A 21013-nucleotide genomic window follows, 5' to 3' on the forward strand; every position below is an offset into this window, starting at 1 on the left:
TGTGAAGTATGAGAAAGGAAACTCAATAAGCCCCCAAAATAAAACAGGAGCATATCTATAATAACGACTGCAAGTCCTATGTCAGCTGAATGTAGTTTTCAGCTACAAGCAGTTTCTCTCCATTTCCTAGGACTCCGTTCCAACTCAGCTCCCTTTAATAGCCACTAAATAGCTTAACTAAAGGGAAAGCAAAGTACATTTAGGTCACACTTGGGCTCACTGGAAAGGTGTTGCGTGTGATCTACACAGATGTACAAATTATGGCTACAAACCAGGGCCAAGCAGAAGTGACAAAAGTCTTTAAACAAAAAAAAAAGAGATAGCTATGATTGTACTCGGGGGCTTCTCAGCACCTTGTGCCCCGCTCCCAGCCAGCCCCACAGTGTATCATCTTCACGCAGGATCTCCAGCTGCCCTGAACGACGGCTGTTTGGAGTTTGTAGACGTTTTAAGCATAAACTTTATGGTAAGAACTTAATAGTCAGGCAGTGAGATAAGGCAGCAGAGCCCAGTCCCTGGGGGAGCCCCACTACTTGCTCCAGCCGGGACAGAGCTGGGTGTTATGCCCAAAAAGCCAAGGAAACATGTGGAAGCAGCTGCCTGTTGGGGTTAGAGCATCCCAGAGGAGACCCACTGCCCACCGGGAGGGGAGGGACAACCTGCGTGGTCTCAGGACTTCAATAACCCGGAGAAAGCAAACAGCTGTCAGCAGGGGGTTGAAAAAAGTACCTGTGAACACATTTTAAACCCTGAAAATGCAGTTGTTCTCTAACAGAATGTACACAGCAGCGCAGTGCTGCTTCGCAAAGACGCACCTTATTGAAGACCCAGATCTCCCCGTTTACTGTGGGCCTGGGGACGCCGTGTCCATTGTAGTGGAAAAGAACCCGCTCTTCCTTGGCATTGCGGCGCAGAGATGTACAGAGTTTCTTAACTTCATCCACCGTAGGATCGAGACTCTGCTTGTACCTGGCCTAGGAACACAAAACATGAGATAATCACTTTAAATGTGAAAACAAATCTATTTAAGATGCAGGCAGCTAGTTAAGATAGAAGCATGTATATAAACTGCTTATGTTGGAAAAAGAAAACACAAAACATTTACTGTAGAGCTGAATAAACAAAATATGTCTGCTCTGGGTGTGTGGGATTGCACATGCAGTGACAACACAGGTTTGGCTGAGTTTATCACATCTCTGAACTCCCATCCATTTCGCCCAGGGATTACCAACGTTCGGAACCCCTCAGGAAGGTCAAATACATTTTCAACATTAGCCAGCCTCAAAAATAACTCTGCACAATTCTCTAATCCTCAAATTCATCCCCTGCACTTCTCCAACTGAACACATTTCCCTCTTAAAGACAGAAAATAGTAGAAATCGGATATTCTGTAAACCTCAAATCTCACACTGAAGTGTTGCTTTCCTCCCACCTGGAAAAGGGACACAGCTCTTGCTTCAAGCCTTAAAAGCCACGACAATACCTGGGCGAAGCACAGAGGAGAAGTTATCCTTCAGGGAATAGAGACCGGTCTCCTTCATGGAATAAGAACAAGAACAGCAGCAGCCTCATCCTCTTCCTAAGCCCTGGCCAGTTACTTCCCTTCTATTAATGACGGGTATAACAGAAGCCTGGCCAACACCTCTGCAAATACGTTAAACCTAGATGGAGTCTTGCCTTTCCAGATCAAGCCACAGCAGATACAGTGAAAAATTTTGATGGCAAAAAGTTCGTCTTCAAGAAGAAACGTGGCCAGCTTCCTGCAGCTGTGCTTCATCCACCTCAGCCACGATTATTTGTAGTAACAGGGTTACTCTGAGCCTGCAGCTCCCTCCAGCCCAGCAGCTCATCACCACTATGGGTTCCACCAGGCCAGAACCAACCCCAGCTCATTTGTGTCGGCTCCTCACGCAGACGAGGCGCAGAGAACACGGCTGACCACGCACAGCAGCTTTACGAGCAGAGCAGTTACCCACAGATACTAAGAGACTACAGAGTTACAGAGAAATGAAGGAATGTGCAATCAGCAAGCATGTCACCACTTTATTCAGCATTCGGTGACGGATAAAAACGGGGGAAAAAAAAACCAGAGCAGTCTAGCATAACACTAACTTACTTTTAAATTAACTTAATAGCTATTAGGTGTTAAGATCAGGCACCAGGTTACTCCAGACCGTATTGCAGGTCCCTTCCCTAAAGAAGGGTCATGAATATAACAATATCTCACAACCTCATCTCAAAACCAGCTTACGCTTTAAGGCAACATCATTCTCAAGATCAAAGTGCACTAAAGTCCCAGGAATCTGACATTCACACAGTTGGGTGAAAAGAGGGAAAACTGATGGAAAGCCCTTGGAAAAATGTTATATTCGGTATCCTCAGAACTTTGGCTGTGGATACTCCATTGTCGTTCCCACCTCTAGAAGCACGTAAATCAGAGCACATTTCTGTGTTTGAGGGGAAAAAAACCCAAATATAAAAAACCCCAATGCTTCAAAAACATTTTTAGGTGACTAAGTTCAAGATGCCTATGTAGTAGCTACTTTGTCATACTCAAAAGCGCGGGTTTTTTTGAAGCAAGGCCAAATAATAACAAAAAGTCTTTCTACTGTCCTTTGAAAGATAAAAGCCTGCTTCTCCCTCTCTTCTGGAGACCTGCAGAGAGAGACTCAGAATCCAGAATCACAATGGCTTAAAAAAAATTAAAGCCGATGTATTGAAATAAAGAACCAAGTTTAAGATGAGGACAATCGTATACACACCTCTACAAAAATCTGCTCTTGAAAGCCTGTTTATAAACCAAACCACGGTCTCAGAAGTTTGGGCTTTTTAGGCTTTCTTCTATGACAAAGATAAAAAAGTCTTAAAATATCGTAATAAAAGAGGATGAAGCACTTAAACATAAAAATGTTTTGCTTATCTGTGAAGCTTGAGAAACAGATATCATGCTGTTCAATTAATATTCAGCATCTCAAGCCGATAGGCAAGATGGATACAATGAACGACATCATTTGCATGATTACAGCAACGAGGAAAAACAAGCAAAAGGAGAAAAAAATATTAAGGACGAACCAGTGATCTGACAGACTCATCCGTTTTGGGAAGTTCTGCACTAAGTAAAGATAAGAGGCTGCATTAATCTGAACACAGATCCCCCCATAGCTCTTTCCCCTCTCAGTGTTGTTATGGAGGCACTGATTTGCAAAATGTGCACCTTAAATCACGTTCTGCCCGTCGGCATCTCCACGAGACACTATAACCGGAGCGGTTGGTGATTTTTCAGCTCCTTTTTTTTCAAAGGAGAACCCGCTCATTGGAACACGCCTCACGTCCTTCCAGCATAAATATTGAATACAGCTCGCAATTAATGGAGGTGAATTCATACTCTAAAACTAAAGCTTGCAGATCTAAAGATCCAAACTGCAAACATATTATTTGTGCACTGAGAAACAGAAGGCTGAGGAGAATGAAAAGGGGAGGAGGGAGCCCATAAATAAGCAGACAGTCCTGGTCCTCCCTCTCAGCTCAGGACTTCCAGGCGGGGGTTATTGCACATCATTCACACACACACACGACAAGGAACAGGGATCCGAGTAACAAACTACACCAGGCGGTGTCTTGTTGGGTGGTTTTTTTTCTAAAAACTATCTTCAAGGCTTGTTTCATTGGTGTGCAAAAAGTACCAGGAGAATAAGTACAGTAATTACAAGAAATGTCCAGGGCTTCTTCATCTGACCAGGGTGTGGGGCGCTGGTTTCGGGGACGGAGGAGGAGCTCACTGTTTTATGTGATGCTCCACGGGACAGGGAGCTATTTCTAGTAACTGTTAACAACAAGTAAAGTCTCCTTCCAGAAGGGAACTACAGAAACTGAAGGTCTTTGAGAAGAACGTAGAGAATCAGCACAAAACCCTTGCTCGCTCCTGGGCTGCACCAGAGAGCACATCAGTGATGACCAGCCCTACAGTGTCCAGTCGTGTGTAACACGCTGACACCCAGATGAGCTGGTCCAGGAGGATTCACTGATTCAACAGTTCTACCTTTCCTTTCACAGTATGACGAAGCAATTTTTAAACATCGCTTTAGCCCTCATATAAAAGTTTTGCATTTTAGCATCACTACCCTATTGATGAATAGTTTCCTTTCGTCATCGTCCCATATTTCCTTCCATCATCACTCCTTTATCCTCCCTGGCCATGCTGGCTGCGTTCCTTCCCTTCCACCTCCACCCAGATGCCTTCAAGCCATCGTTAGTGCAGAAGGTAACAGAGATCCTGACCTGAACCCTTAAAAGGTCTGTTGGGCTCAATCCCAGAAATTCTGTTGAAATCACACAGACACAAGGCTTTATGCTTTGTTTTCCCTTTGGTTTTATGAGCTATTGACGAGCTGCAGACTGTTTCTGCGTCCGAGGACCACGCTGGCCTCCCCTGCCCTCTCTCGGGTGTTGGTGGCAGAGATTTGCTGGCGTTTGGAAGGAGCCTTTGCTTCCTGACGCAATTACCAGACAAGACCGTGCAGGTTTCGATCCCCCTGCAGATGATGCCCAGTTGTATCTGTCGCTCTTATCCGCAGCCTCGGAGCTGTCAAAGAGCCTGAGGAAGCGCCGTGATGGACAAGCACGACCTGCCGCTGGTGATGTCAGCTGCCTTTCTGCTGTGAATCTGATTTTCTGGTCACCTCGGTGTCTCACTCAAGAGCTCCTGTCAAAAGCAATAACTTTGTGGTGCGTGATCCAGACTATCCTCATTATTCCGCTCACGCAGGCAAAATGAAAAGTTTTGCTTGTTTATAGAATATTGCCACACTTTTGCAAAACACTCAACTGGTTTATCCAACCTTTTTTCTCATAGGTTTGTTTAAAAATACTGTTACGATGTTAATTTTTAAGACATTCCAATTTTCAGTATGCCACAAACTTCTGGATTGACAAAACATTGTATTAACGAAGTTGTGGGAAATAGGAGGAATTTCAATAGGAAGAAGTTCTGGCACCCAGAACGGGAAAAGAAAACAGTTCGAGGCTAAATACCATGTGCATGAGTTGGATGGTTTTGCTGTGGCCATTACCACTAACCATTCTTAACGCTGAAATTTAAAGTGAGTCAGTTTTGCTCTGAAGCAGTTACGCTGATTGCCTACTGACACGCTCTCTCAGAATTACTTTGCAAATTATTTCCAAACTTCTTATCACAATAAAATCAAAGCAATCATCTTTAAGAGAGAAAAAAGGGATTCTCTAAAGACGTGATCTACCAAAATCATATTGTTTCCTTATCCAAGACAAAGAGCAACTATATCTGGTTGGAAAACTGCCATTAGGATCTACACCAGCTCCAGGTCCCTTTCACTGGGACGAGCGAGGCCCAAACGAGCCAGCAGCGGGGAATGACACCACCGGCGTAATTAGCCAATTAGTGGGTGTGGGAAACACCAGGCGAGAGCCGTCAGCGGGCAAATAAAGCAGAGTTTTCCAGCTGGAAGCCAGACCACTCCTCACCCAGCCTCACTGGGGCTCCCACACACCACGACCAGCGGCAGCCATAAAGCACCAGCATCGTCCCCGTTGTCTCAGGAGGGATTTAGTTCTTTTAAAGGATAAATAACCGCCCCCGCCACATTTACCCATTAGCAGTAGCCTCTCCAAGATGAGTCTGTCTGGAAGGGAAAAACTAATTCACCGTGTTCATCAGCTTTGGTCTCACCGGGAAATGTCAGTGTGTATTGGCTGCATAGAGTAACTCCCACAGTTGGATGGATTTTGTGCTTAAATTAATGGCTCTGCTTTGGAAACTTCACCTAATTGCAGGTTATTTCTTTTACTTTGAATGAAGCCAAACCATAAAACAAAGAACGAGGCGAAGAGCAAGTCACAGCCCTTTCCCAGGCTGTCCCCGAGCCACGTGCGGAAGGACAGGGGCTGCAGAGCTCAGCACCTCCGTGACAAAGGGCTTTTGTGCCACCTGAGAAGGCAGGACCGGAGCCACGTCCACCGTGCGAGCGCTGGGAGCGGGACACGCACCTCGGCACTGGGGCTATAAACAGGGAGAGATGCAGAGTGCTGAGGGTGACAATTTGAGAGCAAGCGATTTAAGCTGCTGATGTTGCTCAGTCACTGATGGGCAATGCGGGGAGAAGGCGTTTTGGAAGGCAGGCAGGTTTCCGTCACCGCTGGCACCCCCCAACCCAGCGGGGTGACGGATTCATGCGGGAGCACTACGGCATTTCCAGCAGGGAGATGCATTTTTTTTTTTTTCCCCCCTGAAAAAAAAAAATACAAGGATAAACCAATTTTCCAATCAAATTTAGAAAATTCAGGCCTTGAATTCAAGTCTTCTTACCTCACTGCTCCGTCCCCTCTAAACTCCGAAAGCAAAGCTGGGCTGGATTTCATGAGGCGACCGGTCCCAGCCCAGCCACCCTGATGCAGCATCAGTTACACCCACGTTAAAGCCTCCCTACGGCTCATGCCCAAAAGCCCTGCAAGGCAGCCAGTGCTGCACTTCCATTGTTGTTAGGAAAATATTTTCCTAACATCACCTAATTCTTCCTTGTAACGATTTAGGATCTTTTCCGCCTTGTTCTTCAAAGCGACTCCGCCGTTCAAGGTGAACCTCTACATAAATGGGAGGTGGCGGGACGTGGCGCAGCTGCTGGGCTGTGACTCGGATCAGACTTGAATCCCAGTTTCCAAACGCAGAAAAATACGTTAAAGCCGAGACTTTGCCGCGCACGCAGCCAGCCTACTTAACGTGATTTAATTAAAAGGAATCAAAGCAATCTAATTATTGCAAGAGAGTGGTTTTTGGACCAATGCCCAAATCTGAAAAAAAAAAACAAACAAAAAAAACCACACAACAAAAAAACCCAACAGAAATATAAAAAGCCTTCCAAAGAAATAAGTTACTGAAACCCGAGAGTAGTGAAACAGCAGTGCCAAGGGCTGAAGCAGCATGGGTTTGGTGCCACCTCTCTGGACCGGGTGCCACTGGAGCCCCTGGCACATGAACCGCTTTGCTGCCGCCCCAGGGATCGAGGTGACGGCTCAGAACGGTGGCTGTCACTCCACAGGCCAGTTCAGCCAGCGTGCTCTGTGGGGGACGAGGGAGCAGGGAGAAAAAAGGGGGAGAGGAGACCTCATCGCAGGTTCTGAAACGGCAGGAAAATTGTTAGGGAACTTTTGTAGTCGGCTTCGTCAAACCGACTGTTACGGGTTAAAACGTTGAGGACACTTACTCAAGGCACGGCAATGGTGCTGTGTGATGCTGGCCCTGGACGGACCCAAACCCACACCGTTCCCCTTGCTCCAACTCTACCGAAGTGACACAGGACCTTCAGACACCGGGTATTTCTACAACAGAAATTTGCCCAATTGAGGGTCGGGTCCTGCCTGTCCCTCACCCGGGAGGACCCCAGCAAGCCCAGCACACCGAGGGCACGTGGCCATACACGGCAGCAGAACCTCTTACACCTAACAGCCTGCTAATAACCCTTTCCACAGTAAGAGAATCCAGACCCGTGTCTTATATGCAAAGAATAAAAAGTGGAGATGTTTCTCAGCTGTTTGAAGGCCCATTAATAACGAACGCTAAAAATCCTGGATTTCGCTTCCCTTCAAGTTAAAAAACACAAAATTGAATTAATTCCGATTCCACCTTTTATGGGGCAACTGCCAGTTTGATGCAACACGTTCCTCCGGTTGTCTGGAACAAACTCTGGCTCAGACAAAGAAAACAGGCACATAGAGACGTCAAAGAGTTTCACAGCCATACAAACGCATGACGGTGTTACACAGCACAGCAACATCACTGACGTTTTACTTCTTTTAAGCTATTTAACACCCTGGAAGCACACAAAACAACAAGAAGGAACATTGCCAGAACGCTGGCACTACTCTTCCCAAGCAAGACATCATTCATTCAAAGCCTGGTGTTACCGTTACTTTACTCAGCTTAACGCATTTAAATTGAAATACTGAATAGGTCGCGGCAAGTGATTCTGCCCCTCTACTCTGCTCTCCTGAGACCCCACCTGGAGCGCTGTGTCCAGCTCTGGAGTCCTCAGCACAGGAAGGACATGGACCTGTTGGAACGGGTCCAGCGGAGAGCCATGAAAACGCTCAGAGGGCTGGAGCACCTCTCCTATGAAGACAGGCTGAGAGAGCTGGGGTTGTTCAGCCTGGAGAAGAGAAGGCTCCGAGGAGACCTTAGAGCCCCTTCCAGTCCCTAAAGGGGCTCCAGGAGAGATGGGGAGGGACTCTTGATCAGGCAGTGTAGCAACAGGACGAGGGGGAATGGTTTTAAATTCAAAGAGGGAAGATTTAGATTAAATACTAGAAAGAAAATCTTTGCTGTGAGGGTGGTGAGACCCTGGCCCAGGTTGCCCAGAGAAGCTGTGGATGCCCCATCCCTGGAAGTGTTCAAGACCAGGCTGGATGGGGCTTTGAGCAACCTGGTCTGGTGGGAGGGGTCCCTGCCCAGGGCAGGGGGGTTGGAACTGGATGATCTTTAAGCTCCCTTCCAACTCTAATCATTCTGTGATTTTATTGAGCTATGGGACCATTCAGAAAATCAAAAGGCCCAACAAAGAATGGGTACGTGGGCAGGAAAAAAAAAGTTATGGGGAAAACCCTGGAGATCGTTGGAGAAACAGACACCTATCGCACACCAACAAGCACATGCCCAGGACTCGCCCAGAGGCTGCCACAGCCAGTGGTGGCCACAACCGGCCACCAACAATGGCATCACCAGGGCGGCCACATCCCACCCCAGCTCCAGAAGTTTCGGTACTGAAAGTGCAAACTGAATTAAGTCTTGAATTCCTGAGCTGTAAGTGCAGAGGGTAACCCTGGCTTAGAACTGCCCGGGCACCGGGATGAGAAAGCAGGAAGCACAGCGCAATATTTTAAATGAATCCAGAGGTACTCCAGAGCAGTCTGATGTCCATGCTGAGCACATTGGTAGGAATAATAATAAACAAACAGAAACATGAATAAACACCTCGGGGATGAGTCCATTTAGCATCTATAATGAGAAGCCACACTGTGTTTTAATCAAACTCTTATCTTCTAGAGTTTTTTAAAGAATCAAAGAGGACGGAGATGAGAGAAAGTATCTTTTTGATATAAACCCATTTGGATTCCCGGAAGATATTTAGCAAGATCTTAACATGAGATTTGGAAGAAAGTCCATACATAAAGACTTGATATAAAACAGGCGGGTGGGGGGAAGAATCATTAATTTTGCCCATGGAGGGAAGTCGCTGTGAAGTACCAAGGGGATCAGCCCAAATCATCCCACACATTAATAACCATGACTGAAAAGGCAGCGAGCAGAAACGCGACAGTCTGAGGCTGCCAGAGGGTTATTCAGAGTTACTGTGGCAGGGAGTGTTTCAGAGCATCAGCCCAGGCTGGAATGACCACAACATGTATGCAAATACAAACTATTCTGAACCATATCCACAGATTCCAGGCTTTTTTTTATTTTTTTATTTTTTTTAAAAAACACCTTTTAGGTGTTTTAATTTTAGCTTGTGGGCACACAAAATTACCCTGATGCAAATTCATGAGGATTAATCAAAGATAATCAAAACCTGCATATTTAAGTACAAGGGAGTACGCTGGAAATCCCAAACGGATGTTACAAGCAACAGCTTAACCTGGGTAATACAGGCCGTGAGAAAAGGTTTCTGATAATATTACTAGTTATTGTTAACTCAAAAAATATTAATTACAGTGAAGATGTACTAGAACTTAGAGATTCTTAAGTTTAAATGCTAAACTAAGCCACAAGGAAGACTCTTGCAAGTCTTAGTCAAGTCCTCAGGAGATGTTTGGTTGCGTTTTAAAAATCCATCTCAATCTCCTACTTGCTAATATATTCACACGCAGCCCAGGACTTAAACAGCTTAATTTGCTAGATGTCTAGGACAAAATGCATTACCGGAGCTAAGCCACGAGGGTGGAACATTTACTCGCCTGCCTGTAGTCAGCAGTGGAGTGACTTTACCTTTGCTCTGCAGAGTCTTTGACCTTGCTTTTAAGTCCAATGTGAAATGAATTCTAAAGTACCTAATCCTCATTGTGTGGATTCAGTATTCAATAATACTTCCAAAAAAAATAAAAAAAATACCTTGGAGCAGTCTGTTCCCGAGAACTGATGTTGACAGGGAAGACAAAAATCAAGAGTACTAACCTTGACTACCTGCTACACCAGAGACACTCGGGAGGCGGGTGTGCTTCTCAGCAATTCCAAGCGCTGCACACAAGTGCGCTCCACGATTTATAGACATTAGACCCACCAGCTTCTCCGTACGGTCAGAATCCCTCCCTGTCTGTTCCAAAGAGATGGCTGTGTAAACAACTGTTTGCTTTTAAACAAAAGGAATTGTAAAAGAACTTAAATCTGCTGCTTAAATGCCACATCTCTATGCTCAGACTCAGGACTGATGGATCACATCCCAAAACGCTCTAACAGGATTTGAAGTACACACCAGGACACATCTTTAAAACCTACTTAGTCAAATAACGTAACTCCTAAGCGACAGTGTCATTCTAGTACTATTCCTTCTTCATAACCTCTATTTTAAGATCTCTTTAAAGTTTCAGGCTTTACATCTTCTTCTTTCTTAAATATGAACTTAGCTGTTACTTGGGGCCCAGTTGAGGCTGCAGGACCCCAGTCTGGTGTGTAAGTGAATCCTCAAACTGGTTGTCTTCATATTCTGGTCAAATTCCCCACCAGGAGGTACCAGTACCCCATACTCACATTGGGACAAGAAGTTAATCTTCTCAATACCTAATAATTCTTTAGCAAGTTCAGGTTTTCCTCTGATCACAAAGTAATTGCTTAATGAAGAGGCATTCAGATTAACAGAGTCATGAGAAGGAAAAACCATCATTCAGAGGTTTATGTTTTGTTGAGGTCCATATGAAAGGAGTTAAACCCAAGGTATTTCAGGCTTTTCTCATTCTGCCTTAGAGATGAGCAGGAATATAAATGAAAAGGTAAATAGTTTTCTTTGCTAATGCTCTAAGTTTCGTACAAAACTCTGATATCTGTTCAGAAAGAAGCTCATCTAATCCAATGCCATTTGTGTGTCCAGGTCTGCAGCGGCTGAGTCCTGTCCAGGGATACTTGGTGGCATTTACTAGATGAGGAGTGCCAGGGGCGATGCCAGTGGATCTGCAGAAGCTCCTCCTGCCTCTAATCGCCAGTGATTCCCGACTCTCACCAACAGAAAGACAAGGTATTTTTAAATAGGTCACACAGAGGCTGGGTGGTAATTACAGAAAAACGTTAATCAGATTGGAGCAGGCAGAGCTGCTTATCTCTTTCAAGAAGCCCTTCTAGTATCGGGTCTTTCTTCACATCTTAGGACAAACTGACATTATGAGTACAACGGTCATATGAAAATACACTGGAAGGCACAAATCTTGCTTTTCTGCCAACTCTGGCCTCCTATTGATGACAAAATACAAAACAAACCAGAGAGAAGTATCCAACATCTGAATGGATCTCACTGTCAGAAGCTCACGGGCAGCGAAGCGAGAGAAGGGATGGTCATGGAACGACTGCGTTCGAGTAGAGGATTTCAAAATTACGAGGAGTTGAGACACTGGGTGATGGAGCACTTCAGAGGCAGCCTCAAGATGCTCCACCTTGGCAAGGGGGATCCATTGCACCCACAAATGAAGCAGGGTACAAGGGGTGGGAGGGCAAGGGGTGCAATAAGGAGCTGGTTCTGGATGGCCTCATGCCCGTAGCTGCTGCTGGACCAAGCAGACCTCACTGAACATGCACCAGGGAGATTTTACCAGGTCGCTCCTTGCATTTTCAAGGGGAGCTGTTTAAATGGTGCAGAAATAACGGTGGGATGTCCCGCAGCGACACTGGTCTGCTCACCGGTGAGAGCACAGCTGAGGAGAGCAGCGGCCGCTGGAGGAGGTCAGCGATTCTGAAGCCTGGCACTTTCCAGAGAGATGCACTGACCGAACCAGCCCCACCACTGCATCCCCTTTCTGATGAACTGGGAAGAAATTCTGTCTCCTTACAAGTTAAACGTCCTTCTCGTTGTGGTTCAAACTTATCTTTCCAGATTTCGGCAGTAGCTCCCCCTTTTGCCCCATCTCCTTCACTCAAGGTCACTCCTGCTCGGAGCGTTCAGCGAGATGGCCAGGCCCAGAGGATTTTCCCACTAAACTGATTTTGCAAGTTTGTTGACTTCGCTCCAGGATGGCAGATCACTGCTGAGCTGCAATGCATGAACAGTTCAGTTCACACAACAGCTTAATGCCACTTCCTTGTCTTTACTGCTTCTGAATATGTTTCTTCACATCATTTCATGCCTGTAACTATTTTTTTTTTCCTTTTCGTGCCTCATTTTTCCAGGAAAATCTCAGAGAAATGAGTATTAAGGACAGCACTGCTACAATTTTGCAGTTTCTGCTTTATTTTTTGTAATGTGTTAAAGGTTTATCAGATTATTTCCCCCCCCCCCCTCACTATAAAAGAATTAAAAGATGCATTCTACCTGGGGAGCTTCCCACTCGCAGAGCTCATTCCCAAATGCTTTAGTTACCATTGCTAACACAGATTTTTCGGTACAGGTGGTGCAGCGGCTCCCCCGGGAAGGCAGACACACCAGCACTGCCTCCAGAAACGCTGCTGCAGCTCAGGCTGCGACGCTCCAGGGAACCTCCGCAGTGGTTTCAGATGCCAAGATCTCCACAGCCGCTCACCGTGACTTCCCCCCAACCCCCAGTGCCCCCAAGCAGAAGAAAATAGGTGGCCCAGTTCAGATTTTTTAGCAAAAGAGAGAGCAGCTTCAAGGTAAGGCATCTTTGTTGATGGTTTAAAGTGAGACCCTGTGTTCTCCCTGCCAAGCCGTGCCGTGGGTGAGCAGTCGCGCATCACTCTCGGAGAGCTACCAAAAGGAAAACTCCCAGTCAGATACTGCCTAATTTGCCCTAATTTTCTCTACATTCACAAGACATAAAAAAGTGGCTTTCATTATTCACCGTATTTACAATTTGTGCTTTTCTGGCTAAACTACCAGCTCTTCTGGAGGGGTATTTTGCAAAACCAGTACGTGGCTAGTGGTCAAACTCAGAACGGGCACAAGTTTTCAGATAGAATGAGAATGTGAATAACTGGCTTTGGCATTTATCAATTATACTTGTTCACCCCTCTTCTATGGCAGACTTTTTTTTTTCCTGGAAAAAAATGCTGGTTTATGCTGCAGACAGTTGATCTCTAACAAGACAGCAAAGGATTGATACAGCAAAATTTTGCAGAGCCTGAAATAGCTGCCAAATTCAAGAGGCTGTCAGGAAATAAAAACAACAGACATAGTCCTCTTAGGAAAACCTGGTTTTGTTAAACAAGGTCACAATGTCTTTTTTTTTTTTTAAAATTCTTATTAATTTTTTGTTACACGTTCCTACATCTGCAGAGTAGGGAGACCAAGTGCAAATTTTTACATTTGCCCCTTTGGATTACTACAATATTTCTTCTGCAGGAGCAATTAGTATTTGCTGTTGTTTTAAAAGAAAAACCCTACAGAAATAAAGGAAAAGTATGACTCACAGAGAGACCAATAATTAGGTCATGTGTTCAATTAGTTTTCATGCTTAACTAGTTACTCTTTAGGAAATGCTCAACCTTTGATGTGCAGCAGGCAACTTCCCAATTAATTAGGCAGAAGGAAGCAACGCAAGGAATGAAACCTCAGACACCGTATCAAAGCCCAGAGATATCTAATGAGGGAAACAACAGCATCAAAACAGAAAACATGCACAAAAAAGGTAGAGGCTTTAAATTATCTGTTTCAAGTATCTTGGCTGCATTTCCTTTGAAATTAAGAGAAAACTGTTGGGAAGCAGAGGAGGAGAGGGGAAGAAGCAGCCTCGTTTGATCAGAAAAGCGTCACTGTTTCCTTGAAGGCTTGCCACAAAAAGGATAATCTGTCCGTATTGTAGATGTGTCCTCAGAGACTGTCGCTCACTGGTGGATACAAGCTGCAAGAGGCACTGCACACCATAGCATGTTGGATTAGGGAAAAAAAAAAAAAAAAGGAAAAACCTTTATTTAAAACCCTGCCTAGTTAAGCACAATGGGACACACAAGCTGTCAAGAGTCTCAGCCTGGCATCAGGAACTTGGAAGAAAAGAGAACATAGAGCCATAGTTTCACTAACACTTCTATTAATGCCCACATAAAAGGGACAGGCAATGCCTGCTCGCAATTAGTACCAAGTTTCTCAGTTCCCCTGGGCCCATTTCAATAAAAGATTGCTGCAGTTGCTCCTCCTTGATTACGGCACCGCTTCGAACCGAGTGGAAAAAAAATGGGTACAACCACATCAATTAAATGGGCTGGAAAGACCTGGAACATGCCTCGATCTGCCAGACTAAAGAGTTCAGGTACGTTACTGCCTGTCTCTTACTGAGCGACACTAACGTAAGTAATGGAGCATCGAGAAGAGACGTGCATAAGGAGCAGAAGTAGAACCACCGTGTGACAGTGTCCACCCCACCCTGAGTGACCAGGGGCGCTCCAGCTGCGGGCATCCTCAAACGTCGGAGTTTGCTTTCAAGCCACCCTTCCCAAGGCTTTCCCAAAAGTTCTAGACCTCTCTGGTCCTTCCTCTACCTGGGATTTTCATCCCCCATCCTTGTTCTCCCTCGCTCCTGTGATGCCCATCCAGGTGGAGCTATCACAAAACAGTCACAGCTAATTCCATCGGACAATCAAAGCTGACCGTCTTAGCGAGAAAGGAGGAAGTGGAAGAAGAAAAAGGGACATAACAATTTAGCAATTAGAAAAATCAATAGCGTAATTGACTTCGGTTTATTTAAGCAAGTGGGTGTAAGGGGAAAAAAAATTCTTTGAGATGTGACCTTTAAAGCTTTGGCTTTATCACAAGGGGAGGCAGAGAAGCCCCGGAGCTACTGGTCTGACAGGGCAGGGGGAGCACAGATGACAAATTACAGACCCTGCTATGGTTAAACTCACAGGGAGGCACAAACCTCTCACACTCCATTGAGTTACCAGAGGATGTAAAAAAAAAAATAAATCCCAAATTCCACAGAAGAATTGACCTTCAACTTGAAGCAAAGGTCTCCATGCAAAGCAAGGTCCCACTAAACCAGTGTTGTAGGATCTCAGAACATCTTCGCTCGTCTGTGCCTCCACCAGCTCCTTTCCAAATCTTGTTTGGAGACAAAGGCACATGGACATTGGGCCACTGCAACCAGCTTCAGCGGACAACAGATATTCAAACTGCTACAAGGGTCTCCAGAGCTCTTTCCCCCTCCCCTGAAACCTCCCAAAACCTCCATACACATCAAAATAAGAATATCAGACCAAAGTCTACCTTAAATATAGCAGAGAATGCAGCTTTCCTTTTCTTCTAGCCCACGATCCTCAACTCTTGTGTACCGTAAGTACCATGTCTTCCATTACTCCTCTTCTCCGCACCTTCCAAACCTTATTTCTTTCAGTAATCTCACATGCAAACCAAATTTACCTACAGCCCTCCAGTGCCCAGGGCTCCTGGCTCCTACAGGAGTACAGCTTAAAAAAAAAAAAAAAAAAAGGGGAAAAAAAAGGGGAGGTCAAAACACCTGTTTCCCAGTGGTCTCACAATTAGCTGTGCAAAGAACACCACGTGGCACAAACTCTCAGGAAAAGGAAGATTTTATAAAACTGAAAACATTAATTTTCACTGAGGCAAGGTCCCGCTCCTCCAGCATTAAGAATGCGCTTCAGGAGCGATGGAGGAACCTAAGTGTCCCTGAGACACCTTTCTCCACCGCACCCCTGCTTAGGAAGAGTTATCAACAGCAGTCTGTGACCTTCCTGTGGCAGGACTGGGACGGTTTCTATCAGAGAATAAAGAAGAATATTGCAAAAAGCACCTGGTGTCGAGGTGCCGTTGGGATTCCTTTGGACTAGTAGAAATCACAACAGAAGCGTCAACATTATTGAGCAAGATGAGAGAAAGCAAGAAAAAGTCCTGTGAATTTTCTGGTCAGTTTAGAGTTAAAGAAAGAAACTGGCCAAAAACCATAGCCAACCAAAAGAAAAAAAAAATCTATAATTTCATGCAAATTTAATAAGCGTATGCTCCAGACTACTTCATACCACATCTTGAATTATGTAAACTGCATCATTCAACCTACAGTTCTGCCTTTGGCTACACAGCCCCATTCTCGGAGGCTTATACACAGGAATGGAAATGAAGGAAACTTTATTGTCTGGGGAAGGCCGGGAGACAAGTAACAAGATGTCCGTTATGAGAAAAGGGGGGAAAAACAAAATAAAAAGTCTGGCACCCTCCTACGAACGAAGCCAGCAATCTCAGATTGACCTCATCCATACAATACCCCACACAACGATCATTTTACAAGGGGTAACCTGTGCTTTTCATATAAAAAGCCCTGCAGCTCAGTTTGGAGAGCTCCAGCCAAGAGGATGCAGAAAAAACACCCTCTCTCAAGCCAGTCCGCAAGAAAAGGAAGAACGCGCTGTGCGGAGGAGCCACAGAAAGCTGAGTAACACCTGCATCCTCTCCACGAACCCCTCGGCTCCAGCTCTGCAGAACATACAGCAGAGAACCCAACTCCCAGGCTCTGCTGATAAATGGATATAAACTGGGCCTTAAGTAACAGTAACTTCTGCTCATAAAAATCCCCGGGAGCTACTGCATCTCCATAAACCATCTCACTGCAGCAGCACGCAGAATTCGCAGTCCATTATTCCTATTTTCAAGCAAAGCCTGTTGACTTTTAAGCTAAGGAAAATTCCTGCCTTTTGAATGGCATAACACGCGCCGCTGCCAAGAAAACTAAATTCACATCCAAACAACAGGGAAAATATTTGCTACTTGCTGCCAGCACAAGCCAACCAGTGCGCTCACTGGTCCAACATCACACCTAGCACAGGCAGTGTCCTGCAGCAGGTGACAAATGAAGAGCGGAAGCAGAGAAATACCATCTCAATGCGATCGATTTCTCATCTAAATACTTTAAATACAGAGCATGTGAAGAGTCTCCAACAGAAATTTGAAGTATTTTATTTGGGGCAATTAAAGTGATACATTGTGCTGTCTCAGCTAAAGGCTCTCCTTTTCCATGGAGCTCTCCTGGCACCGCCTGCCCAACTCCGTAATCCAGGCCCCGTAACCAGTAAGCCCCAGTCCTGCCCACCCCACCAGCCACCCCCGAATCCCTCGGGCTGCAGGTTCCCCAAAGGCCAGGGCAGCGGTGCCAGGGCAGGGTCCCCCCTCCGATCTCGCTGCCCATTATGGGGTCTGTTGCTCTTAACTTTCCCTACCTTTTCCTCCTTTCACTCTCAGCTGCTTAAGCAACCCCTTTTATCCCCTGGAATTGAGCCTGCTTTCCAGATTATCCTCACATTTAACCCCTTCTGTGCCCAGGGAAACTCAAAAACCACCACCCAAGGTAATATTAGAGAAGAGCTGTCTCTTTTTTTTTTTATTTCTACTTTTTTACTAGCACCTAAGTTATCTTTGCACTGAATGGCAGTAACTCTTGCTTGTTCAGAGAATTCTGTATAAAGCCAGTCAAAGCCTACAGCTTTGTCATCTCCTACTCTCTTCTCCCAGTCAAATTTTCATTTGAGAATTGCAATGAAATGACTGAATATTGTTTAACTGCAGTATTTTGCAGATGAAACAATGGCTGAAGTGTTTTTTACTCCCGCAGCACACAAATTTATGTAGCTACACAACAATAAAGCAAAGTCTTCAATTTAATCAGAACAAATACTTCAAGCAATGGCAAGCTGATAAATTATTTAGAAAGGGGCTCAATAAGACCTGGAAGGAAATATGCATCAGCTGTGCTGCCTGGGAGCTTCCAGAAACAAAGAATTTTCGTGCTTACCCCTTTTAAAGCTTTTTCACTTTGTGTTTAACAAAACCAGACACCGATTTGAACAACATCCCACAATTATAAGCAGACGAGGGCTGCGCTGGGAGTGATGTCCCGGGACTTTTCACCCAGCGCTGATTACTGACATGACCCATTTACCAGCAGCTCCCACCATTCCTGCATTCACAATAAGACACCGACACAGGCGTTTCCTGGTGTAAGGACCCACACCGGCAGCCCAGCAACATTGGCTATTTCAGAAGATTTTAATGATTTGGTCTTTTTTTTCAGACTGCCTACTTCTCCCCAACTTGTCTTCCTTCCATCAATTCCTCAACCGTTCCAAAACACCGAGAAACAGACAAAACTAGATGTATTAGTATTTATATGAAAGGTCTAGGAAATTCAATAATGTTCCTATTGTTTTATTGCAGATGGCACATCAACTTCTCTTTATTACTGCAGAAAACTCAAGAGCCCTGTGGAGTGCAATAAACCGGTACGTGTTCAGCTTTGCAATGTTTCCGAGGGCTGTGATTTACCGGGGAGAACAGGCACCAACATCTGAGCTCAGGAATTGCCTCGTGTTTTGTGCAAACCCTACACGGCAGCGTGAGGTCGGCCCACGCAGGGTCCCTGCTGCTTCGCGATGCCTGTCCCTCATTCCTCAACAATACGGACTCTGTCATTAAAGAGCAGAGAAAAAGGGTTGTTTTCACCTTTGCATCAAGATGTTTTACTCTCCTAGTTGGTTTCAGATGCTATTTGAATTTTCTGCCAAATTCTTGGGCTGCTAGAGAGAGATTTTAAAAAAAAAAAAACTGTCAATGTACCAAGAGCAAAAACACAAAGGTAAATTCTCCTGTCTTAAATATACACCATATATGTTTCAAGACAAGTCCTTCTTCTATAAATATACTCAAAAAACACTTCAGAAAACAAGCGTACCCACTAAAAACAGTAAGTCTCTTTAAGGTCCCCTCCAACCCAAACCATTCTATGGTTCAGCTTTTACTGAATGATAAACTCTGTTCTAGTCAGTCAACCCTGAATAAGGGGACAGGGAAGTATCAAACAAAGGCAAGAGGTAAAGAATGGGTACGAGCTGTATTTACACCAAATTGCTCTGCATAAATTCCTATTTCCACCAACTCTGAGTTAGAAAGAGGAGGGACTCTCACTGCACACAACAAAGCACTTCACCAGCCGCCTCTCACCACACACCTCCAACCCTTTTTCTGGTGAAAAATATTCTTAGCAGTGTCTGGCAAAAGAAGTTTGTATTTCCTACTGCAAAGGTAATCTCAAACCACTTGTCCTTTACCTGAAAGTATCAGTCCTTCACAAAGGAATGGAAGACTTGGAGGAACACAAACCCCACGTTCTCTGTCTCCTTGTAGGCACAGTGCTATTCAGAGCTTCCAGGTTTCAGACCCAAACAAAGCATCAGCAGTGACAATCTATCTTTATTGATTTTTTAAATTATAAAGAAACAAGTAAATGAATGTAACCCATCACAGCTTAAATAGAAAGACTGATTAAAAATACCTAAGGGTATGGCTAACATAAAGGCCTTCCCAACCAGTCATCCTATACAGAGGATGGGAAAATACCAGTAGCATTTCCAATTGCAGACCGCACTCTTAAACTCTGTACCAGCAGACAGTAGAAACCCTCGGTAGATTATTTATACATTAAAAAAAAGGTAGTGAGCAACCTTCAAAAAATATAGTCCTGGTGCTGACAAAAATGCACATCATTATCATTACTGAAGACAATTGAAAAAGAAGAGAAGAAACAAAGTCTCCTTAAAAAATGATGACCAGGTCAGTAAGCACAGCGCATCGTAAGGGAAAAAACAAAACCAAACTAAAACTACAGCAAATCTCTAGGTAGCTTCATTCAGTGAAGTTACTATTTCTGTTTGGATTATACATTACATGCTTATAATGATAAATTTATGATTTAGTAGTCAATAGTCCAGGTACTTTGAAGAGGAATATTTTGACCAACCCACCTCGAGCGAACAGATACGGACATGAAGATACCGGGGAACAGCAGCAGGGAAGGCAAAGGGGATACTATAGTCTGGGGTTTGCATCTGTTTGGAAAACGCTGCAGACTTCAACTTTCATTCTTTAGCTCTTTCTGCAGTTTATTTACTGAGACACATGAAACTATGGACATTGAAATACCCAGAAGCAAAACACTACCCCAAGGTGAAAGTGAGATGTTACAAACCAGGCAATAAAGAGTCAGTAGCGTGTTACTGCTGTCCAAAACATTCCCGTTCAAAAACAAATACACACATTATACTTCAGTTAGAATTAGCAGTTACCAAAGCTGTGAAATTGTTTTACAACAAACCCCAAAGTCTTCCTCAGTCACTAACCGTACAACATCCATTTGTCCCAAAGCATAAAACCTGTCCTGATGAGTGCTGGGACACAGAGTTTTGGACGAGCTGAGGCCAAACATTTTTACAACAGAAGAAACTATAAACTCAGAATGAAAAACTTCAGAACATCTCAAAAATACAATAAAGTCAGAGGAACCTAAATTTAAAAAAAATCACTGTAGGACTTAGTACTTGAAACAAACACCCTGGAGACGATCAAAGCAAGCGCAGGCCAGGAGGGACAGCGGCTGAGGAGCTCAGGTTTGGCAGCTCACAGGACTTTACTGACACTGATGGATGAAGGAAGCAAGAAATGCTACAAGAAAAACCACGCCACATCCCCGACATGTGTCTCAGCTTTCCATCCACGCTGGGTGTTACAGCCAGAGGTGCCGAGGAGAAAGCCGAGGAACACTTACCCTTGGCTGCCAGTTCTCATACTGCTTCTGTAGGTTTGCACCGATGGTCTCCAGAGCTTTCTGAGGGCCCATCGAGAGAGGGTCTAGGAAACAGAATACAAATGAGTATTTTTGACCACAACTGAATCACTCAGCTTGATGGGAGGCAGAAATTATTTCCATTTCTATGTGCATTCAAACCTTTAGCTGCTCCAAATTATGTTTCTGTAAAATCCAGATCTACAGCCTGGGAGACCAAAGTCTACACCGAAGCATGGACACCATCATGCTTTGGGGCAGAAAGAGGCCAAGAGCTTTT

The 21013-nt window shown here is 44.8% G+C and overlaps 1 protein-coding gene across 2 annotated transcripts in view; it reads right to left on the bottom strand.

Moving 5' to 3' along the window:
- The window catches only part of RPTOR (regulatory associated protein of MTOR complex 1), a 136446-nt gene that overhangs the window by 100469 nt on the left and 14964 nt on the right, over positions 1-21013 (bottom strand). For both annotated transcript variants that reach the window (XM_074160420.1, XM_074160418.1), the window contains exons 3-4: positions 20716-20798; positions 816-974 (exon numbers count right to left, since the gene is read on the bottom strand). In XM_074160420.1, the coding sequence (XP_074016521.1) occupies positions 816-974; positions 20716-20798 (242 nt within the window). The remainder of the gene's footprint in view (positions 1-815; positions 975-20715; positions 20799-21013) is intronic.

The sequence above is a fragment of the Numenius arquata genome, chromosome 17 (genome assembly GCF_964106895.1).
Source record: "Numenius arquata chromosome 17, bNumArq3.hap1.1, whole genome shotgun sequence".
Lineage (NCBI taxonomy): Eukaryota > Metazoa > Chordata > Aves > Charadriiformes > Scolopacidae > Numenius > Numenius arquata.